Source organism: Podarcis bocagei, assembly GCF_964188305.1.
Source record: "Podarcis bocagei genome assembly, chromosome: 6".
NCBI lineage: Eukaryota > Metazoa > Chordata > Lepidosauria > Squamata > Lacertidae > Podarcis > Podarcis bocagei.
In genome coordinates, this window is record NC_138130.1 from 80181025 (window position 1) to 80201397 (window position 20373).

At 42.7% G+C, this 20373-nt stretch overlaps 1 protein-coding gene across 4 annotated transcripts in view; it reads left to right on the plus strand.

The window, feature by feature from the left end:
- The window catches only part of STARD13 (StAR related lipid transfer domain containing 13), a 234524-nt gene that overhangs the window by 197327 nt on the left and 16824 nt on the right, over window positions 1-20373 (plus strand). For all 4 annotated transcript variants that reach the window (XM_081197878.1, XM_081197880.1, XM_081197879.1 and 1 more), the window contains 4 exons: window positions 4065-5458; window positions 5952-6125; window positions 12188-12347; window positions 17331-17529. In XM_081197878.1, the coding sequence (XP_081054004.1) occupies window positions 4065-5458; window positions 5952-6125; window positions 12188-12347; window positions 17331-17529 (1927 nt within the window). The remainder of the gene's footprint in view (window positions 1-4064; window positions 5459-5951; window positions 6126-12187; window positions 12348-17330; window positions 17530-20373) is intronic.

The window sequence follows — 20373 nt, forward strand, 5'->3', positions numbered from 1 at the left end:
TGACCTCCTCACACATGATGTTCTGGGGTTCTCCTGACCCCCAGAGCCAATTTGGAGGTGTGGGCGGAGGAAAGAGGGGAAAGCCCCGTGGTGCTACAAGACTCGTTGCAGTAGCTCCCACGAGCATAACTCTTTTGTCAAATCCAGCCCTGTATAAGAACCTGGGAAGGAAGGCGCACATGACAAAAGAATTCGCTTAACATTAATTTGACTTTGACCTCTCCAATTATTTCTAAGGAATGTAATCTATCCCCTCCTCTCCCAGCCACAGCAAGTCCTGAAAAACCCTCTAGGAAGGTTCAGTAGAACCCTCCTGAGCAATGTGGGGTTGGGCATGGGGGTGGGAAGTTGTGGGGAGGGGAGAATAATGAAAATCAGTCTTGGAGCCTTATTATGATTATGATTATGATTATTATGATTATTTTATTTTGTACCCTGCCCATCTGACTGGGTTGCCCTAGCCACTCTGGGCCACTTCCAACTGATATAAAAACATAATAAAATATGAAACATTAAAAGCTTCCCTATACAAGGAAGATTAGTTAAGTAAAGGAAGTTCATGGAAGGAAAGCTTCCTGTCCCTTCCTTACCCCATGCAGCAGCTATCCCCAGCCCACACTGTCAGGGAAGGCCCCTGACCCCCCCAAAGAGGTTTTTTTTAGGTGGGGCAGGGGGGCAGATTGGATGGAAAACTTACTTACTGTAAATTTTGTTAATTTGTGTAGGATCCAAGCCCATGTTTTTAAAATAAAAATAAAAAGATCTGGTGACTTCAGTTTATGGGCTAAAGCTTTCCTTCTAAGAGTGGTAATTCTTTCCAGGATGACGATAGTTTCCAACGTCCATAAATAATTGTATGAATTTACAGAGCCCTGAAAAACATAGGTCCTAGGTATCTTAGAGAATGCCTAAACACTCAGTCACTGAGATCGTTTGCAGGAGCATGGTTAGTCATCCTCCGAGTTGGCAAGGCTCATCTGACAGCAGCAAGAAACAGAGCGCTTAGGGTCATCAACCCGTTTCTATGGGATGCTCTGCCAATAGCGAATCAGCAGCCACCTTCTGTTTCAATCCTTAAACATCTGCTGAAAACCTCTGTGCTGCCAAGCTTATGGAGCCATTTAAGAAAAATCTATTTGCCATAGTTTGTTGATCTCTGATTAAAATTTTTACATGGTTTTTACTGTAGATATGTATGTTTGCTATAAATGGCTTTGGTTTTGTTTCTTAAGAATAGAGATAATGAACATATTTTTATAGATAAATAAATTGGATTTCCCCAGCCAATTCTGTTCTACAAACGCACAGCATGTAGTGCAAAGCATGGGGCTTTGCGGTGGGCAATTAGTGTGTAGTCCACAAAGTCCATATACAGACGTACCTTGGAAGTCGAATGGAATCTGTTCCAGAAGTCCGTTTGACTTCCAAAAGGTTCAGAAACCAAGGCACGGCTTCTGATTGGTTCCCGATTGCGCAGGCATGCCAGAAAAAAATAGCGGAAGCTGCACCAGACGTTTGGCTTCCAAAAGAATGTTCGCAAACCAGAACACTCACTTCCAATTTTCGATCGTTCAGGAGCCGCAACGTTCAACTCCCAAGGCATTTAGGAGCCGAGGTACGACTGTTCTGTCCACAAAGAGTTGATTCCAAGCACAATTTTGCAGAAGCAGCAGCTGCTTCCTTGTATGTTAATGGGACACAGCTATCTCTGGATATAAGAATGATGGGAAGGACAAGGGAAGGCTATGTACTGTGTGGAGGACATAGTTAAACTACAGGGTTGGCTCCTGCAAGATGTAAGGATGGCCACTAGCTTCAGTGGCTGAGACAAATGAATGGATGGCAAGGCCATCAGTTGCTACTCGCCACAATGACTATGCTGTGGTTTCACAGCTGGGGACGGTATGCCTCTGAATACCAGTTGCTGGAAACCACAGGAGCGGAAGTGTACGGTCCCGGTAGCAGACTTTCCACAGGTCAGTGAGAACTGGCCTGATCCAGCAGAGGGATTATTTCTTATGTTCTTATGTTAATGTGCAAATGGTATTAATTGTTTGATCCCCCCCCCCCTTATTTATAGGCTGTTGTGGTTTTGCTATGATTATAGTGATAGTAATATTTGCTCTTTTTAAAATTTTATTATTAATGTGAGCCACCTTGCGCTCAACATTGCTGTTGGAAAAGCGGGAATCAAATATCAAAGTGCAAACTCACAATTTAGATCCATGGTTCCCAGTTCTAGATGTTAGGCATACGGGAATAGCATTCATCTATAATGGATAGTGTGCAATACCCGTAGGTGGCTAGTTTACTAAAGCTTTGCTTATAGCTCTCTTGAGTTTAAAGCCAATGTGTTTTTGTTCAACAAACAATCCCACATAGTTTCTGATGGAATGTGGAACTCATTTCCCACCCACTTTAGTTGATGTTAAACAGTATCATAAGTTTTCCCTTTCCAAAACATGTTTTCTGTAGGTTTGGTGTATAGATATTATATTACCACCACCACTGTCCATATTCTCTGTGAACTGTTTCTCATCTTCCATTGTTCGTTTGACATTGTGCAGCACAGTTATGCATGTTTACATGAAATTAAATCACACTGTTTAGGATTGCAGTCTAAGAGGGGTATTTATATTTTATGTTTTGGGGCTGGTTGGTTGAGGGATTCTGGATTTATACCAAACCATGTATAGTTATTTCCCAATATGAGATTTAATAATATATAAATGGCTTCAGGATTACACAACCAGGTGTAACAACCTTCTGTGACTGTTGCAAGTGTGAATCAGGATGCACACCTGTATTTACACTGAACTGGTTTGCACGTAACACTAAACTGTGGTTTGGTGCTGTGAACATGCGTTAGAATGAATTCAAGTGAAGCTTTGGGTTTATACCCTCTGCTCCCCCTTCTTCTTTCATGCAGCCAGGAGCAGGACTTTGCTAGCTTTTCATTTTTCATTTTTCATTCAAACACTCCTAGTTTAGCATTATGTAGAAATTAACTTTCTGACTGTAGGAAATAAGTTTCTAACAAGCCAACTTCAAAGCACAGCTTCTTCTTCTTCTTCTTCTTCTTCTTCTTCTTCTTCTTCTTCTTCTTCTTTTTCTTCTTCTTCTCCTTCTCCTTCTCCTTCTCCTTCTCCTTCTCCTTCTCCTTCTCCTTCTTCACCACTCCACCTTTTCCCCTGACGGAACTCAGACTTTGTTTGTTTTAAAGCACAATCTCTGGTTCATACATAATATAAGACAGGATTCGTTGGAAGTGAAACTAAACAATAGTGGTGTCCTTGACTGCATAGGAGGAGAGAGGCACGCACAGGCTTGTTTACTCAGGCTCATTCATCCTTGTGCACTTAGCACTAAACCATGGTTTGATATGGTATGCAAACCAATCCATTGTGGTGCTCATACAAAGTTTATTGAACTTAACAAGGATGTGCATCTGGGTCCACCAGTTGTTGCACTTGATGAGGTGCCCACAATTACATCCCCAATAGTGTCAAGATAGGCCGCCTTTATGCTTTGACTTTGGGGCTATTGTTGGATGTTTTCAGTTCTCAAATAACATTTGAGTTTTCTAATTATTAGTTAATATTATCATTAGAGTAAGAACAGAAACATCATGTCACTTGGCCACATGGGATGGGGTCATCCAATTAGAATTCGTATGGCAATGCATTATACGTCATTTATTGTTCCAGCTGTTTCATTTTATTCCCCCAGTGATTTTATTTGGTAAATGTCCATGAGATTTTTGCTTGTGAAGCTCTCAGGCAAGAGAGAGGGAGGGAGGGAGGGAGATAGTGCATTCCAAATGGATCTATTGAATGAGCTAATGTTGAAGGATATTGACTTCACAGAGAAACAGCTCTATTTGTGCATTTCAGAGCCTGTACTGGAATTTTAGAAAGTGAAGAAAGGAGGGCTGTAATCCATTATCTTTGAAAAAAGAACAGTATCATCCAGCCTTCTTAACTTTAACTGCATCACAGGTTTTTTTTAAGTCTATAACGCTAAGAGGGGAAAGACGTTCTATTTATCTATGTGCTGTTTTTCAGAGTGAAGACTCTGATGAAGAAGACCTTTGTGCCATCAGTAACAAATGGACTTTCCAAAGGACGAGCCGCAGATGGTCTCGGGTGGACGACATTGACACCTTACTTCATCAGTCAGACAAGCATGGGTCCTTGGGGGACATTAAAATGAAAATCACCACCAGCAGTGAAAGTGTGCTTACTGACCTGAGTGAGCCTGACGTCTCATCTATTCACAGCGAGAGTAGTGGGGGAAGCGACCATCGGAGTCATTCTGGAGCCAGCAACCTTCTCAGGGAGACATTTGACTGTTCAGGACAATATTGTGTAGAAAACGCTCTTTTGCATAACTCCACCTCAGTTGGCACCACCCCTTACCATCCTCCAGAAGACTCTCATCACCTCAGCAATGAGAAACCAACACGGACCAGAGCTAAAACCTTTCTGAAGCGTATGGAGACACTCAAAGCCAAAGGGGCACATGGAAAATTGAAAGGCTCCACAAGGACTAGTAACTTAGTGATAGGCAGACCTGTTCTTCAGCATGAGCCAAAAGCCCTAAAGGATATGCAGTGCATCCAAATTGGGAATGGAAACCTCCAGAACATAACATCTCAAAACGCAGTCAAGCAAGCGTTTCCCTTCTCTGCTAAATCCAGCAGTGAGAGTAGCCAGTCAGAGATTAGCAGTAGTGGCATAAGTACTCCCTCCTTAAAGGAACGGAAATACCATGAATCAAATAAACGAGGCGGCATGTACCTGGAGGACCTGGATGTTCTTGCAGGAGCAGCACTGAGGCAAGTGATAGATCAGAATCGTAGAAATGAATTTCATTCCCAGGAGAACCTAGTTGTCCATATTCCGAAGGACCACAAACCTGGAACGTTTCCCAAGGCACTTTCCATAGAAAGCCTCTCCCCTACAGATAGCAGCAACCGCGTGAACTGGAGGACAGGCAGCATTTCTCTAAGCAATCAGAAGTGCTCGACACCCAAAGAGTCCAATCCCCTTGCTATCTGTCCAAAAGAGAGCCGAGTTAGCATTTATGACAACGTTCCAGGTTCTCACTTATATGCCAGTACTGGAGACCTTCTAGATTTGGAAAGGGAAAATCTCTTTCCTCATCTGGATGACATTTTGCAGCAGGTCAATGGGCTTCAAGAATCCGTAGACGACTGGTCCAAAAACATATTGCCAGAGCTGAAGAACAACGATCTATCCATTGGTGAATGTGGATCTTTATCATTCCGGTCACCAGTCAAGATTGCATTAGACTTTGAACAGAACTCTGTATCGGATGGCCGGACGACCCCTAGTGATATGGACAGAGATGGGACATCTCTCAATGAATCAGAAGCTACTGGTGTTAGGGACAGAAGAGATTCTGGTGTTGGAGCATCTCTTACAAGGCCAAACAGGTTTGTACCCTTCAAAATAATTGGATATAGGTTTGAAAATCCTGCTTCATGTTCCAAAGTTCCAAAGATGATAGATAGATAGATAGATAGATAGATAGATAGATAGATAGATAGATGATAGATAGATAGATAGATAGATAGATGATAGATAGATAGATAGATAGATAGATATAGAGTTTTTGGATTATACCATGTGGTCATTATGGTGCACCACCTTCCTTGTGAATGGGATGCACTGGAGCAAAAGTAAATTGCAATTTTGTACTTTATGAACGTTAATCATACCTGTAATGTTTCTCAGACATATAGACTTTTTCAAATGGGTTGTTTTTATGTTCGTTAAATGTGGAGAGTAGTCTCTAGAAACAACCAGTATGGATGGACGGCAGAAGGAAATATTGTATACTTGCAGGTGCAAATCTCTCAGAGGCCTCAAACATAGCACCATAATCAAACATCTTATTCTGTTGCTTTTTACTTTGTTTGTCTAAAGGCGATTACGTTGGCACAGTTTTCAGATCTCTCACCAACTGTGCCATGCCATAGGATCACTGCAGATCAGCAGTCAGTCAGCTGCTCAGTTAAATCTGCTGCAAAAATTTTCCCTGCTTCGTCTTACTGCCATCATGGAAAAATACTCCATGTCAAACAAGCATGGCTGGACTTGGTGAGTACTAACATAGTTTAAGGCATTTGCACTTTTTTCAGCATACTGTTGTGATGAAGCCTAAAAATTATGTTCATCGTAAAATCAAGGCAACTTGTTCCATCAGTATGCACTTTTGACATGGGGGAATCTTTTTGGTGAAGAGTTTAATATAGCCAAGGAATGGCTGTTGCAGCATCATCATCAACCTTTTATTCGACCGTCAGTCAGAAAAAAGTACAATTGTCAATACACAGTTAAAACATCCAAGAAGATTTTTGAGCTTAGCCAACACTAAAATGGGCTAAACAGATAGCCCCATATCAATACAGCAGTTTTTCCCCCTATTTATTTATTTATTTCATTTAGTCTAAAGGTCATCCTTACAACCATGTTTTTTCTTTACTTAAAACGTACAGTACATTGGGCAATTTAGATTACACAGAGAGGGCTGATCGGAGGGAGGGTCTGGAAGGCTCATTTCGCCTGGACCTCAAACTGAAAGGGAAACTCAAATTTTAGCTTTTGATCAGTTTTGCAATTTTTTAAAATTCACAGCAGATCCAAATGTGGCGAGCAGATACTTTTAACTTTTGGTTGCGACTTTAAGCAAATAAGAGATGTGATTTGGTACAAAGACTTTCTTTTGTTGTTGTTGTTGTCGTCAACTGATGCAGAATTTGCCAAATTAATGTGTTAAAAATGTTCCTAAATATTAATAAAAATGCATAGGACATGATGACACAAGGTTACCCAGTGGTGAACATGTCTTCTCAGATTAGCTGATCATATAAACAAACTACTCATAAGAAACATAGAAAGTTGCTTTCTGCTGAGTCAGATCATTGGTCCATCTCAGCATTCTTTGCACTGACTTGGAGCAGCTGTTCCGGGTTTCAGGCAAGTGACACTCCTAGCCCTACATGGATTGAATCTGGAACCTTTTGCATGCAAAGCAGGTGCTCTACCTCTGAGCTATGACCCTTCCCCAAAGGCACTCTTTTTTGGGTGACTTTTTGGTATGCTGTCAATTCTTGTTGTTATTATTATGGCTAAAAAGGTAAAGGTAAAGGTACCCCTGCCCGTACGGGCCAGTCTTGCCAGACTCTAGGGTTGTGCGCTCATCTCACTCTATAGGCCGGGAGCCAGCGCTGTCCGCAGACACTTCCGGGTCACGTGGCCAGCGTGACAAGCTGCATCTGGCGAGCCAGCGCAGCACACGGAACGCCGTTTACCTTCCCGCTGGTAAGCGGTCCCTATTTATCTACTTGCACCCGGAGGTGCTTTCGAACTGCTAGGTTGGCAGGCGCTGGGACCGAACGACGGGAGCGCACCCCGCCACGGGGATTCGAACCGCCGACCCTGCGATCGGCAAGCCCTAGGCGCTGAGGTTTTACCCACAGCGCCACCCGCGTCCAAATAACCACCCGCGTTATTATGGCTAGGGGGTCTCAAAAGCTGGAAGTAGCCCCAGTCTCTCTGGACCTCTGAAAGGGCCCAATGACAGAAGCTTCATTTTGCTTTTATGGTGAAAACCCATTTTGTATTTCTAAAATTACAAAATTTCCTATTTCCATCTGTGAGAAGTGAACTAATGGTCCAAGGGTCCATGCCAAGATTGTTATCTCATCAGGAAGAGAAGCTTTGGCTATTTAAGCATTATACACATGTTGTGGTGCTGTAGAGATGTTTAGAGCAGTGGTTCTCAACATATGGGTCCCCAGATGTTGTTGGACTATAGCTCCCATCATCCCTGAGCTCTGGCCTTGCTAGCTAGGGGTGATGGGAGTTGTAGTTCAACAACATCTGGGGACCCACAGGTTGAGAAAGGCTGGATTAGAGGGTGGCAACACCTCTGGGCACCTCCATTCAGGGCCAAGGGCAGCATCCAACATTCCATTAGTGCAATGATTCCCACTTGTGCAACAGAGCTTTCCCCTCCTCTTCTCTCCCCACGTGCACCATGCTTCTTCCCCAAACCTTCAGAGGGTTGAGGGAAACCCAAGAACAGTTTTAGGAGGCGCACAGGGGAAGAAGAGAGAGAGTTCCATTGCACAAGCGGAAATCCTTCTGTTGACAGAATGCATTAGCCCTACAATGCCAAATACTTGCTTAATTAGAAATATTGATAGAACTGGTGCGAGTTTTCAGAGATCGCCTCATTGTGTTACATGGGTCTAAACCCAAATCTGAGTGTTTAACGGGGCAGTGCTGGAGGAATTACAGTGCCAGTTTACAGCTATTACTGTTCACTGTGCAAAATTAGTTAGCATTCTCATTACAGAAGTTTCAGGGTTTTTGTTCTTTTGCTACCTAAAGGGTAAAAGGTCAATTGATTCTGCAACTAATTTAGAATTAGGCAGGGAATAGTGATGTGTCTACTCCCATCCCACTACAAGATCCTAAAATGTGTGGCAAGTAAATGGAAGGGCATGGAACATTGAGAAGAAAAAACATTGAGGGTAAATTCCTTTTTTTTAAAAAAATTAAAATAATAATACAGACGAAAGTAATCCGTTCCGCGAGTCTCTTCGTCTTGCGTTTTTTTCGTCTTGCGAAGCGCGGCTATTAGCGGCTTAGCGGCTATTAACGGCTTAGCGGCTTTAAGAAAAAGGAAACAAACTCGCAAGAACTCGCAAGACGTTTCGTTTTGCGAAGCTAGCCCATAGGGAAATTCGTCTTGCTGAACGACTCAAAAAACGGAAAACTCTTTCGTCTTGCGTGTTTTTCGTCTTGCGAGGCCCCACTATAGTAAAATATAGATATAATACATTAATAATCCTACCTTTAATTTAAAAAAAACCAGCTACAGTATTGGTTAGGCATTATATCAATGAAAATAATACATAAAATTACATATTATCTTGACGTTTCATATTCCACAAATTTATAAACAAACTCCACATTTCAATAAACTTAACTTATTATATGCAAGTTTTGTTAGACATACTAAAGCTCCTACACATTCATACCAGGGTGATATTAAAATGGTTCTCCGCGGTTTCCAGGATGCTGCTATCACTGCCTTGCTACTATGAGTAAGCTGTCGATGTGGGTGAATTATGAACCAAAAGTTGGATCTCCCTAGAACAAGATCAGAGAATCAGTTGGGCGTACTATGCGGCCATCTAAGTATGTCATGCAGCATAAAATACTGGGGACAAATTTAGTTTGGAATCTGGAACTGACACAGACTGCAGTACAGATTATTAATATTCTTTCTTGCTGTAGTCGGTATCACTTCTGTCATCTACACTGAGGTTTTCTGCCGCAATATCATCTTCATGAAATGGCATTCAGATCTCTTCCTCTGTATTTATTAAAGATTTCAGAGATGAGGGTGCTTGGGCACGCACTTGTGAGTTTCAGTTTTCTAGCCATGGTCTTGTAGATTGCGCAGAGAGGCTTACTTAAAGTAGCTCAGTTCCAGAGTCTACAAATAAAATTTGTCCACAGTAATTGTTCTAACATAACATATTCTGGCTGAGTACTTTATAGCATTAGCTGGCATCTTAGTGGCCTCTGTGAGAGTGCTAAGGATTATTGCTCTCATTTTACAGCCAAAGGCAAGGAGAGCAAAGTTGTTACTGTTGGTTCTAGTCACCCAGGAAGCATAATTCAGAAAGGCTGCCTCAGAGCACTCCCGGTAGATTCCATGCCTGCAGTAGTAGTAAAACTATAATAAAAAATAATCAAGAGAAATAAATACAGGCACCACGTTTGTAACCAAACTTCCCTTAAATTAATGGAATGGCTTTGCAGTTTATATGTTGTACCATGTACTTGTTCAACTGCAAAGTAATATTTAGAGATTTGTGCTAGATATCAGCCATTCAGAAAATATAAAGTGCAGAGAGAATTATCCATCAAGTTAATTAAAGAGGAAAGAGAAGAGGCTGAAAGATAATAATAATAATAATAATAATAATAATAATAATAATAATAATAATAATAATAATAATAATAATAGCAATGAGAGCGATGAATCACAGGATGTAAGTGTCCAGATCTTCTGATTTGCTACACTCTTCCCTCTTAGCATGTTAACCTCTTAGGACATCCTGATGGATGAGTAGCTAACCCAGTCACTGTTTGCCATGAGAGAGCAATGTATGTGTGATGCCTGCTCCAGTGAGTGGCCTGGAATGTCTGCCTGCTCTCTTGGTCCAGTGGCAGTAGCTGTGAAGCACTTGGAGATAGCATCTTGGCCAAATATAGATGGCCAGCAACAAGCAGGTAGAACAAGAAGGGATCTCATTCCCTGTCACTGTCTTCCAGCTTCCACCACCTGAGGCAGATGCTTTGCTTAAGTCAGACTACTTGTCCATCTAGCCCATAATAATTTGCTACGCAAATTAGTCTCAGACAGAGTTCTTTCCCATCATCGGCTATGTGTGCTCCTTTTACAACTGAAGATTCAGGGAACAGAATCTAGGATCTTCCAACACTCAGCGCATGTGCTCTCCTACCGAACTGTAGAGTCTCCCCAAAAGCAGGAGCTCCCCATTGAGGAATTGGACCCGGTTCTCCTGCATGACAGGAGAAGATAACTGGCAACTAGCAGAGCAATCCAAACTTCAGACAGGCAGTACTTCCATTGAGAGGATGAGTAAACTGCAGAGGTCAGTAGAGCTATTCTGAGCTGGGTGGAGAGAGGCCTTTGGGGGCATTGGTTGGAATCCTAACTTTGTACTTGAGCAGTCCTCTGCCACTGCCTCTGGTTGCCCTGGGCCCGTTAGGTATCTCCACCTCTCTTGTACTCCTCACATGGCTTCTTTTGACCGTTTCTGCCGTCCCACCTCACACAGCTGAAACTTGCTTCAGTTCCACTTAAAATGATGTTTCTCACAAAGGTACATCTGTGGCGTTTCTATTGCCTGCATTTGTTTGCTTCAGAAATAAAAACTCACTGAACTGAAGCAGAACCCTGAGAGTTTCCCCGTAATCCATTATTTGAGCTTCGAATTTGGCATGTAATGTTCCCTCACTGTAATTCTAAAATTGAATGGTAATGATAAATCATGCAATTTGAGATTACAGACATAATGAGCCACACTGAGGAAATTAACTCTACATGCTTTCAAGTTTAATCTTCTGCCATTATTTATTGCACTTCAAGTTGTCAAGCATTTTCTAAGGAAGTGTGTCGGGCTCAGCTAGTTGAAAGCTGTGTTGCCGAGGATGCTCTCTTGTAGAACAAATATGTTTGATTGCCAATGGCAGTTCCACTACCGAGAGCATAAAATGTGCAAAAACGTAAAGCCTCTATAAATTCTGCTGTAGGAACGAAACCTATTTGCTCCCAGTTAACTCTTTCCTTTTTCCATCTGTGCTGCTCCTTTTATCAAACCCTTCTATGCTGCTCCTGGAAAACTAGAGAAATGCAGTGACTAAGTTCATCTTTCATACAGAGCACATGTTATCGAAAGAGAAGCAAATGCCCAAACCAAAACACTTATGGGAAAGAAATAGGTCATTAAATGTGGTGTGCATCTTTGGGGGTTAGACGTTTTAGCTGGAATTATATGTAATGTAAACCACCCAAAGTAAAGAAAAGGTTGTTTGCTGCCTCTACTATAACCTATGCTAGCTATGCACTACTTCCAGTGTTGGAAACAGCAGGCCTTTGAGGAGCAGCTGCTGGGAACCACAAGTAAGCAGAGTGCTTTTGCATGCAAGTCCTGCATGCAGGCATCTGGTTGGCATCTGTGAGAACAGCATGCTGGACTAGGTGGACCTTTGATTTGATCCAGCCAGACTTTTCTTATGCTCTTATGTTTTTCTTTTGGTTCCTGTTCAATCCTCATTCTGTAGCAACCCAGTGGATACATGGGGAATGTTGGTGTGGGTTATTGATTGATTGTGGGTGTGAAAATTGACTAGGCTGATATTTTTCTGCAAATGTGTGACTTCTGAACTTTCAGGCAACTCAGGGACTGCATGGCTAGAAACCTGTTTCATGCCTCAGGACAGCACCCACACACTGTGGGAGGAATGATGTATGTCCACCATAGAGATGGGTAGTTTTTATAGGATACACAGTTGTGTTGTTTTTTTATTTGTACTGTTATTCTCATCATTAGGTCTGTACCAAAGTTCATGAAGAGGATGAAAGTTCCAGACTACAAGGATAAAAACATATTTGGTGTGCCTTTGATAGTTCACGTGCAAAGAACAGGGCAGCCCCTTCCACAGAGCATACAACAAGCGCTGCGCTATTTACGCAACAATTGCCTGGATCAGGTAGGTTCTTCATTTCTATAGGTTTATGAGCATACAAACTCCTAGAGCAGCTTTTCCCCAGCTAAAATTATAGGAGGTGGGTTTTTATGCCTTTGGTCTTATTGTTTGGACTAGCATAATGTCCCTTCAAAGATGACTAGACAGTTTTAAGAATTTAGTCGCGTGTGCTAGCCCTATTGCTGCCATTAAAAATTATTATTTACGTAGCACACTTTAATTTGAGAATGCTTTACTGTCTTTATTGTGCTTGCCCTTACCGCAACCCTAGAAAGTATGGAACTGTTAGTCCCATTTTACAGATAAACAATGGACTTGTCTGTTGTTTGCAGAACTAAAATGTTGTCTCTTCTAGCATACAGAATGACATTGGTCTTATGGCTACTATTCATGTATATTTGGTTGTTGACACACCCAGAAATTAATCTCTATGTTCCCCTTGCCCAAATCTGAAGCTTCCTAGCAGAAGACATCAGAAAAAAGTAGATGAAACAAACTCATTCGTTTTATGGATAGAGGTTGTCTGTCTTCTGAGAATCTTGAAGGGCAACAAACCCCCATCTCCACATTCTGGTCTTAGAGACATGCACAACCTTTATTAAAAAGGAGTTAGCTGCATCAGTAATATATTATTAATTCAGTTACCCTCTCTGACCTGTTCTCTTACAGTAATAATTACCACCAGTGGGCTTACCCTACCAAGAAAAAAATGCTTACATCCCATTACTACTGGGTTTTCAGTAGCATATCTGGGAGTGCAGTTTAGCAGTTTCAAAGAACAAAAAATAAATGAAAAGGTCAGACAAAAATCATTGAACAATAAGAGAGATTAGCAGCATCAGGGTGTAATGCAGCAAGATATTTAATTCTGCTTCCATGGAATCTGATCCTTGCTTCTGATTCAAGTGTAATTGAGAGAGACTTATTTTAAAGTGAGCTTCAAGTGGCGTGTTGTGCTCTGACCTTTTGGCTGGCCACACCAGAGCATTGAGAAACTGTATGGGCTACTGCTTTTCCTCTGCTGTGTGTGATGAGAAAAGCATTTAAAAAAAGAGGGGGAGGAGAGAGAGAAAGGCAAGAGAAGATAGCCAGCATATAAATACTGGCTGCAAGCTAAGGCAGTGCCATTTACCAACATTCCCAAATGTCTGCTCCACCAGCCACATGCCATTTCGAAAGCAATTGTATAAATGTTCCCAAAGAGTGATGGTTTGGAAGACCTGCTGTGCATGAGCATGAAGCAGTGGATATGTGCAAAAAAGCTCTGGATCAAGGGCACATACATTATTTTTCAGTTCTGCGCTAGCTATATATAAGCTTAAAAAGGTAAAGGGACCCCTGACCGTTAGGTCCAGTCGTGGCCGACTCTGGGGTTGCGGCGCTCATCTTGCTTTATTGGCTGAGGGAGCCGGCATACAGCTTCTGGGTCATGTGGCCAGCATGACTATACCACTTCTGGTGAACCAGAGCAGCACACGGAAACGCCGTTTACCTTCCCACCGGAGAGGTACCTATTTATCTACTTGCAGTTTGATGTGCTTTCGAACCGCTAGGTTGGCAGGAGCAGGGACCAAGCAATGGGAGCTCACCCCGTTGCGGGGATTCGAATCTCCAACCTTCTGATCGGCAAGTCCTAGGCTCTGTGGTTTAACCCACAGCGCCACCCGTGTCCTTTATATAAGCTTATTGATAGGCTATTGCAAGTATGTGTTGGAGTGTTAGAGGGATGCATTGCACTCTTTTCTCCAGTAAACAAGGTAAAACCCAGGGGTTTCCATTCACTGTTTTCTGATTTTAAAGGAGATGGGATTACTATTGTGCAATAGTACCCTTCCTTTCTGTCATTAAGATGCCCAAGGCGTTTAACACAGCCATAACCTATACCAGCTCCTCCAGTGCATCACAAAATAAACCTCAAGCATAAAAGATCAGCAAAATGGGTTCAAACAATGATTAGCTGCAGACTGGTTACTGATGAGTAACAAGCCACTATAGATTCAGAGCTTAGCCTTTTATATATATTGAATTTTTTTATGTTTGGCACAAGAGCTTCTATTACTCAGATTGATGAAGAGATGGATGCAGCTTAGAACAAATTCAGTCTTTTAGCATTAAATAAATTTGGTGTTGCAGTCACTTGCTGTTGGTTTTCTGCTCTGTTCTGACTCTAACCTTCACATGTGACCATAAATTATGCTGGAATGCAGAACTATTTACAGTGCTTTTTGTGTTGACATTTAGTCCATGAGGCTTTTTGTATATAGCATTTCAAAGTTTGCATTTAAAGTCAGTTTTCAGATCAGTAAAACATTTGTTTCTAGTAGACAGCTGGGATTCTTTATAACTGTAATAAACTGTGCAGAATGTAAGCCCATCAATATCATTATTAAGAAACATCAGTCCTAAGTCAAGCAGTGCAATGATAATTGAGACAAATATATATGGTGAGGCAAAGGAAAACTTCAGTTCTATAATTTGAAAACGGAAACATGCCCAATCTCTTTTTCTCATAGATTCCCCACCACCACACACTATGTCGTCATCCCTCCTACTGTGAAATGAGGAAAAATAACCTTAATAGATCCCCAGTGGTATAACACAACTTCACTTGGGAATTAAAATGTGGTTTGTACACAGGAATTTGCCCCGGGGGCATTCCATTTATGAGAACTGCTGGAAAAGGGACAGTGCTGTGCAAAGCTGCTAGACAGCTCATTTGAAGAATTATCAGCTTCTTGCAGAAGAAAGCACATGGGAAAAATATTTATGTATCACAGAAAGCCTATGTAATTAATCCCTACCACATCTTCTTCCAAGCTAAGGCAACAGGATAGAAAAGAGCCTGGAAGACTTAGTCTGAAAATTATGTCCTTCAAATCCAGCTATTACTTGGCAACCAGTATATGATATAGGTAGAAATAATCTTTTCTGACTGTCTGCCACAGTAGCTGAGCTATTTCATTTATGTATTTAAAGGTTTCTCGTCCACACTGGCACCGGTACCAGGACAAAGGACTATATAAATTATTTAAAAAGATTGAAAATAAAATCTGAAAAACTGTCAAACAAAACAGCTAAACGCAGTCAGAATGCATGGATTACCCCATTTGCCTGTAAAATGTACAAAGATGGGTCCTCAGCACTTTTTGAAAATGCTTGCGTTCAGTCGTTTTATTTAGAGAAAATGATATTTTCTTTGGTGTGTAAGGCCTTGATATCAGAAACCACTGACAGCACAGCATGACTTAAGATAGCATAACTTGGGGTTGGAGACTATGACAGACTGGAAGAAGATTGGGATCTGGCAGCCAATATACACACCCTCTGCAAGAGTTAAGGAGTCTGCTGTTAAGGTAGTTAATCCGTAGCATCTGAGAGCAGTGTGGTTTTATCATACTGGCATGCAGATATTGCCTAACTTGATTTCATCTGTGGTGGACTTTGGGTGGCGATGTTTCACTCCGCTTCAAAGGTAGCTGGGCAAACAGTTGTTCTGGATCCACCACTGGTTCTGTTGTGGCTTTCAGATACATAAAAAGGGCACTAGTGCAGTGTTTCCCAACCTTTTTTGGGCAAAGGCACACTTGTTTGATGAAAAAAATCTCGAGGCACACCACCATTACAGCCCCGTGACGTCAGCGCGCAGCGTCACGCCGGGAGGGACGCACGAAAGTGTAAGTTTCAATTTTTTTCCCTCCCCCTTGCCGGGGAACCTCCAAGCTTTGGGGGTGGGGGGGGAGGAGGCAGCAAAGCGATGCAGGAAGGAGAGCATGGCTTGGCTGGGTGAGCTTTGGCAGGGGCAGGGAATGAGAGCCGCGAGGCGGGCGCTGCGGACAGAGGCGCTGCCCGCCGAGCTCGCAGGCAGCCAGGCAGGCAGACGGCGAGAGCCCCTCGCTGGGCGGCCTCTCCTCGCCGCCCCGCCTCTCGCCGCCCGACTCACCCGCCTCCCTCCAGGCAACATCTCGCGGCACACCAGGCAACATCTCGCGGCACACTAGTGTGCCGCGGAACAGTGGTTGGGAAACACTGCACTAGTGCATATATGCTGGAAGCCACCCAGAGAGGCTGGGAAAACCCAGCCATATTGGCAGGGTATAAATAGTAAAATTATTATTATTAAAGACTCAACAGTGTCACATGAATAGGCTGAGGCAAGTCTAGTAAACCTACTGATAAGGGTGTGTGAGGGAGAGGATTGCGAGTTACAGGCAGATAGAACTGTACTCTAGGTGGAAAAATGGCAGCCACCCCATTTAATGGGTCTCTTCTTGTGTAGCTTATATGGGAAATGACCTTTTTAGAGACCATTTTGACACCGCTTGATGTGCCTGTTTACTCAGCATTTCTAGGTTTTAAACAGTGACTATTTTAGTGTTCCCTTGTTTAGCTTTTTTTTTTTTAAGTGTTTTGATGCTGTTAACAAACATTGGAGTACAGATGTTCTTGTCACATTACCTTAATCTCTTAATATTTATGCACAGCACAGAGGTATCAGATGGTGGGACCACGGAACTGTGCAAATGTAGGGAAATGACCACATGAATAAAATATGGAGGAAGCTGTATATTCTGTTACACAGACTCCAATTCAGAGTAGTCCTTTTGCAAACAGAATGTCCCATTTTTTCGCAGTGGTGGAGTCCATTCACAGAAATAATGGAGCAGCTTTCCTCCCAATTCAACCTTTCCTCTTGTAGTCTCCCCATACTGCTCCAGATGGTCTCTTGGCCACCCAAAGAAGTAGATTTTTGGGTGACATAGGAGAGAGAAATCTGCAAAACTATTCTCTTACCTTCCATGAGTAGAGCGCAACTTGCATATCTTTGGCGCCAACCCATTGACCGGAATATGCCCTGATCTTTATTTAATTACAGCAGTTGTGGTTTGGGTTTGTTTTTTTAAAGATACTCCTGTATAATGTGTATTTTTCTCACTGATCATAATGCCAAATGGCTACATAGCTAACAGAATGTGGCTTATCTTTTAGGTGGGTCTTTTCCGAAAGTCAGGTGTGAAATCCCGAATACAGGCCTTACGCCACATGAACGAAAGCTCTCCTGAAAATGTCAACTATGAAGACCAGTCAGCGTATGATGTGGCAGATATGGTAAAGCAGTTTTTCAGGGACCTGCCTGAGCCTCTGCTCACTAGCAAATTAGGAGAAACGTTCCTCCACATATATCAGTGTAAGTACTAGGGTTGTTTCCATTAGCAGTGAACGTGGACTATTAGGTCTTTAAACTATTCCATGTCTAGCTTAATGCAGGCTTTCCCAAACTTGGGTCTCCAGCTGTTTGTGTACTAAAACTCCCACCATCCCTAGCTAGCAGGACCCAGTGTTCAGGGATGATGGGAATTGTAGTCCTAAAACCAGCTGGAGACTTGGGAAGCCCTAGTCTAATGTGTTTGCTGAGATCATACTAGCAGCAGCAGCAGCAACAACAACAACAACAACAAAATCCCTTCTCGCCTTGCTGTCTGATTTACCAGCAAACACATAAAATCAGCTGGCCCCAAAGTAAGAGGAGGAAATAGAGACACTGCAGGAGCAGCAAGTTGCATTTTCCTCATGAAGCCCAAGCCAGGGCTGCAGTCAAAACTTCTTAAATAACACCAGTTATTGAAAGGGTATGTGTGATTTTCTGGTGTGTAAACATAATAACAGTGGGCTTCAGTTTTGTTTCACTGAAAGACAATCTGTAGATAGCCTGCAATTTTAAAAGGAGGGTGTTCTTTTTTGTAATTTTCTTGCTAAGATCCGGAATTGTTTCATGGCACACCATGTTCCTGTTTTTCATGCTTCAGAACCAGCAGCATCCCAAGGTGGGAAATGCTATGTCTACCTAGTGTGGTGTTTTCCACAGAGTAAAATCGCAGCATCTCTCATGTTCTTTTGCATGGATGGGCAGAGCATCAATCAAAATTCCAGCCACCCTGGAATTTCCTTGCTGCTCTGTACATGCTTTACAAGGGGGAGGGGTAAATGCAGGTAAGAAAAGGAAGTTGTGATTGGTTCTGGCTAGTGGGCCCAAGCACTGTGGTTTATAAAAGGAGTTGGAAGATATCCCCCTCCCCCAGCATAAAGAAGTCTGTCCGCTCCTGTTCTCTTGAAATCACTGCATTTCCCCCCAGCCTAGGAATTTGGAGCTGTAATATATTCACCTCACCATCTTTTTCCTCTAAAAAAAAAAAGTTCAAATAAAATGCTTGACTGACAGCACAATTGCAATCCCAGGTACATCTACTCAAAGGTAAATCCCACTGAGTTCAATCAAGCTTACTCCTGGGGAAACTGGGTCTAGAGTTGCAGCCTGAATCTTCAAATAAAGAGAAGATAGCGGCTTGCTGAAGCGTGTACTATAAAGCAGTTTCTCCTATTCTTTCATTGGTTTAGTGTCTGATTTACACAGGGGAACCTTGAATGCAAGCTGAGTGAACAGAGTGGTGGCTTGTGAATTAGTTTTATCAGGCGTTAATATTTAAGCTTCCTCCATTCATGCATTTATTAAACTCCCCCCCACACACACACACATACCCCTTGGCTCTGTAGAGGAGGACACACATTTCCCAAGCTTCCCTACTTTTCTTGTTGTGCCACAATGTTGCCTAGAAAAGAGCATGCAGTGTTATGGCATTGCGCTCTCGAAAGGAAATGAGGTCCCTGTTCACTGCGTGGCCCACTCCACTTCCCAGAGATTTAACTGCAGCAGTAAAACTGTCCAGAAGAACTCTGCAGGGACAGAAAGGGCTTATAAAAACCTCTGTATTCTGCCAGGGTTTTAAGGGCTGCTGTGCCGGTTTAATTTTGGATCTCTGCTTCCTGACTGTACTTAAACTGTATTTGTGCTACTGGCAGTATTTTTACTGGGTTTTATTGGGCTTTATGGGTGAAGCCCAGCCATGCCCATCTGCCAGTGGAGCAGACAATGTTAGCTGAAAGGATTTTCCCCTCCCCCCGCAGCCCCCTGCCCACCTCTACAATTGGCCCAGAGCCCCAGTCCTGAGCAGATCTGGGAGGGATGCAAACAGGGGCTGCAGCAGGGAGGAGATGGAGGGGAAACTGCACAACTTGGGATATTGCCATATGTGTCTGTTTTATTGCTGGTTTGTGAGGTTGCTTTTTAACAAGAGTGCATCACCTTGATGGTCCTGATGGATATAGTAAGATCTGTTACAAATATACATACTACTACTACAAATAGTAGTGGTAGAGGAATGGTAGAGGATTTTTAAAAGTAGAGATCTTTTCCCGTCTGCACTTGAATTGTTTTAATGTCTTGGGGCTTTTTTCTGCTTGTCATTTGCTGCCCTAGGCTCCTTTGTGAGGGAAGGTTGAATATGAATCAAATAAATAAATAAGAGGAAAGAGAAATGGCAGAGCCAAATCAGAGCTATTGGTGGCACAAATCTTGGAGGCTGTCTTTCCAGCCAGTGCCTCTCAGCTCATTGGCTAGACACAGGAGCCTGAAGTTGGGCAATTGCAGGGTGCTCCGTTGACCAGGCAAAGGCAGCAACAAGGCATCTGGTATTATATTTTATACCCGTTCTGGCCAGTTTTATACCAGGCTTCATACCACCTGCCAATGTAGCACAGCTTGAGCACTGAGATTTTCAGAGACACAGTTTATGGCCATTTACTACTAGCTTAGCTAGCTTGTGCAGTGGTGCCATTTTCTGGTTTCTAATTTCTAAAACGACCCAAGGTGAACAGCAGTGGTGCCTTCAGGGCAGGACCTTGAATGTGGGGCCCTGCTAAGCTGCAAAATGCAGCAGGGCTTGCTTATATTTTGAAGTAATGCTGTAATACTATACACTCTGACCTGGGAATCAGTCCCATTTGACTCCATGAAGTGACTTTGAGTTGGCACGCATACGATTGTACTGCAAGTGAAGGGACTTTCAAGTCCAGAATCTAAAACGACCTGACTGCACCACTGGCGAACAGCAAGGCACAAAGTAGGTCACAGGATGTGAACAAGGAAAACTTATCATTGCTGCACACGAAAAAGTGTAGCTCTCTTCCAGAAGTA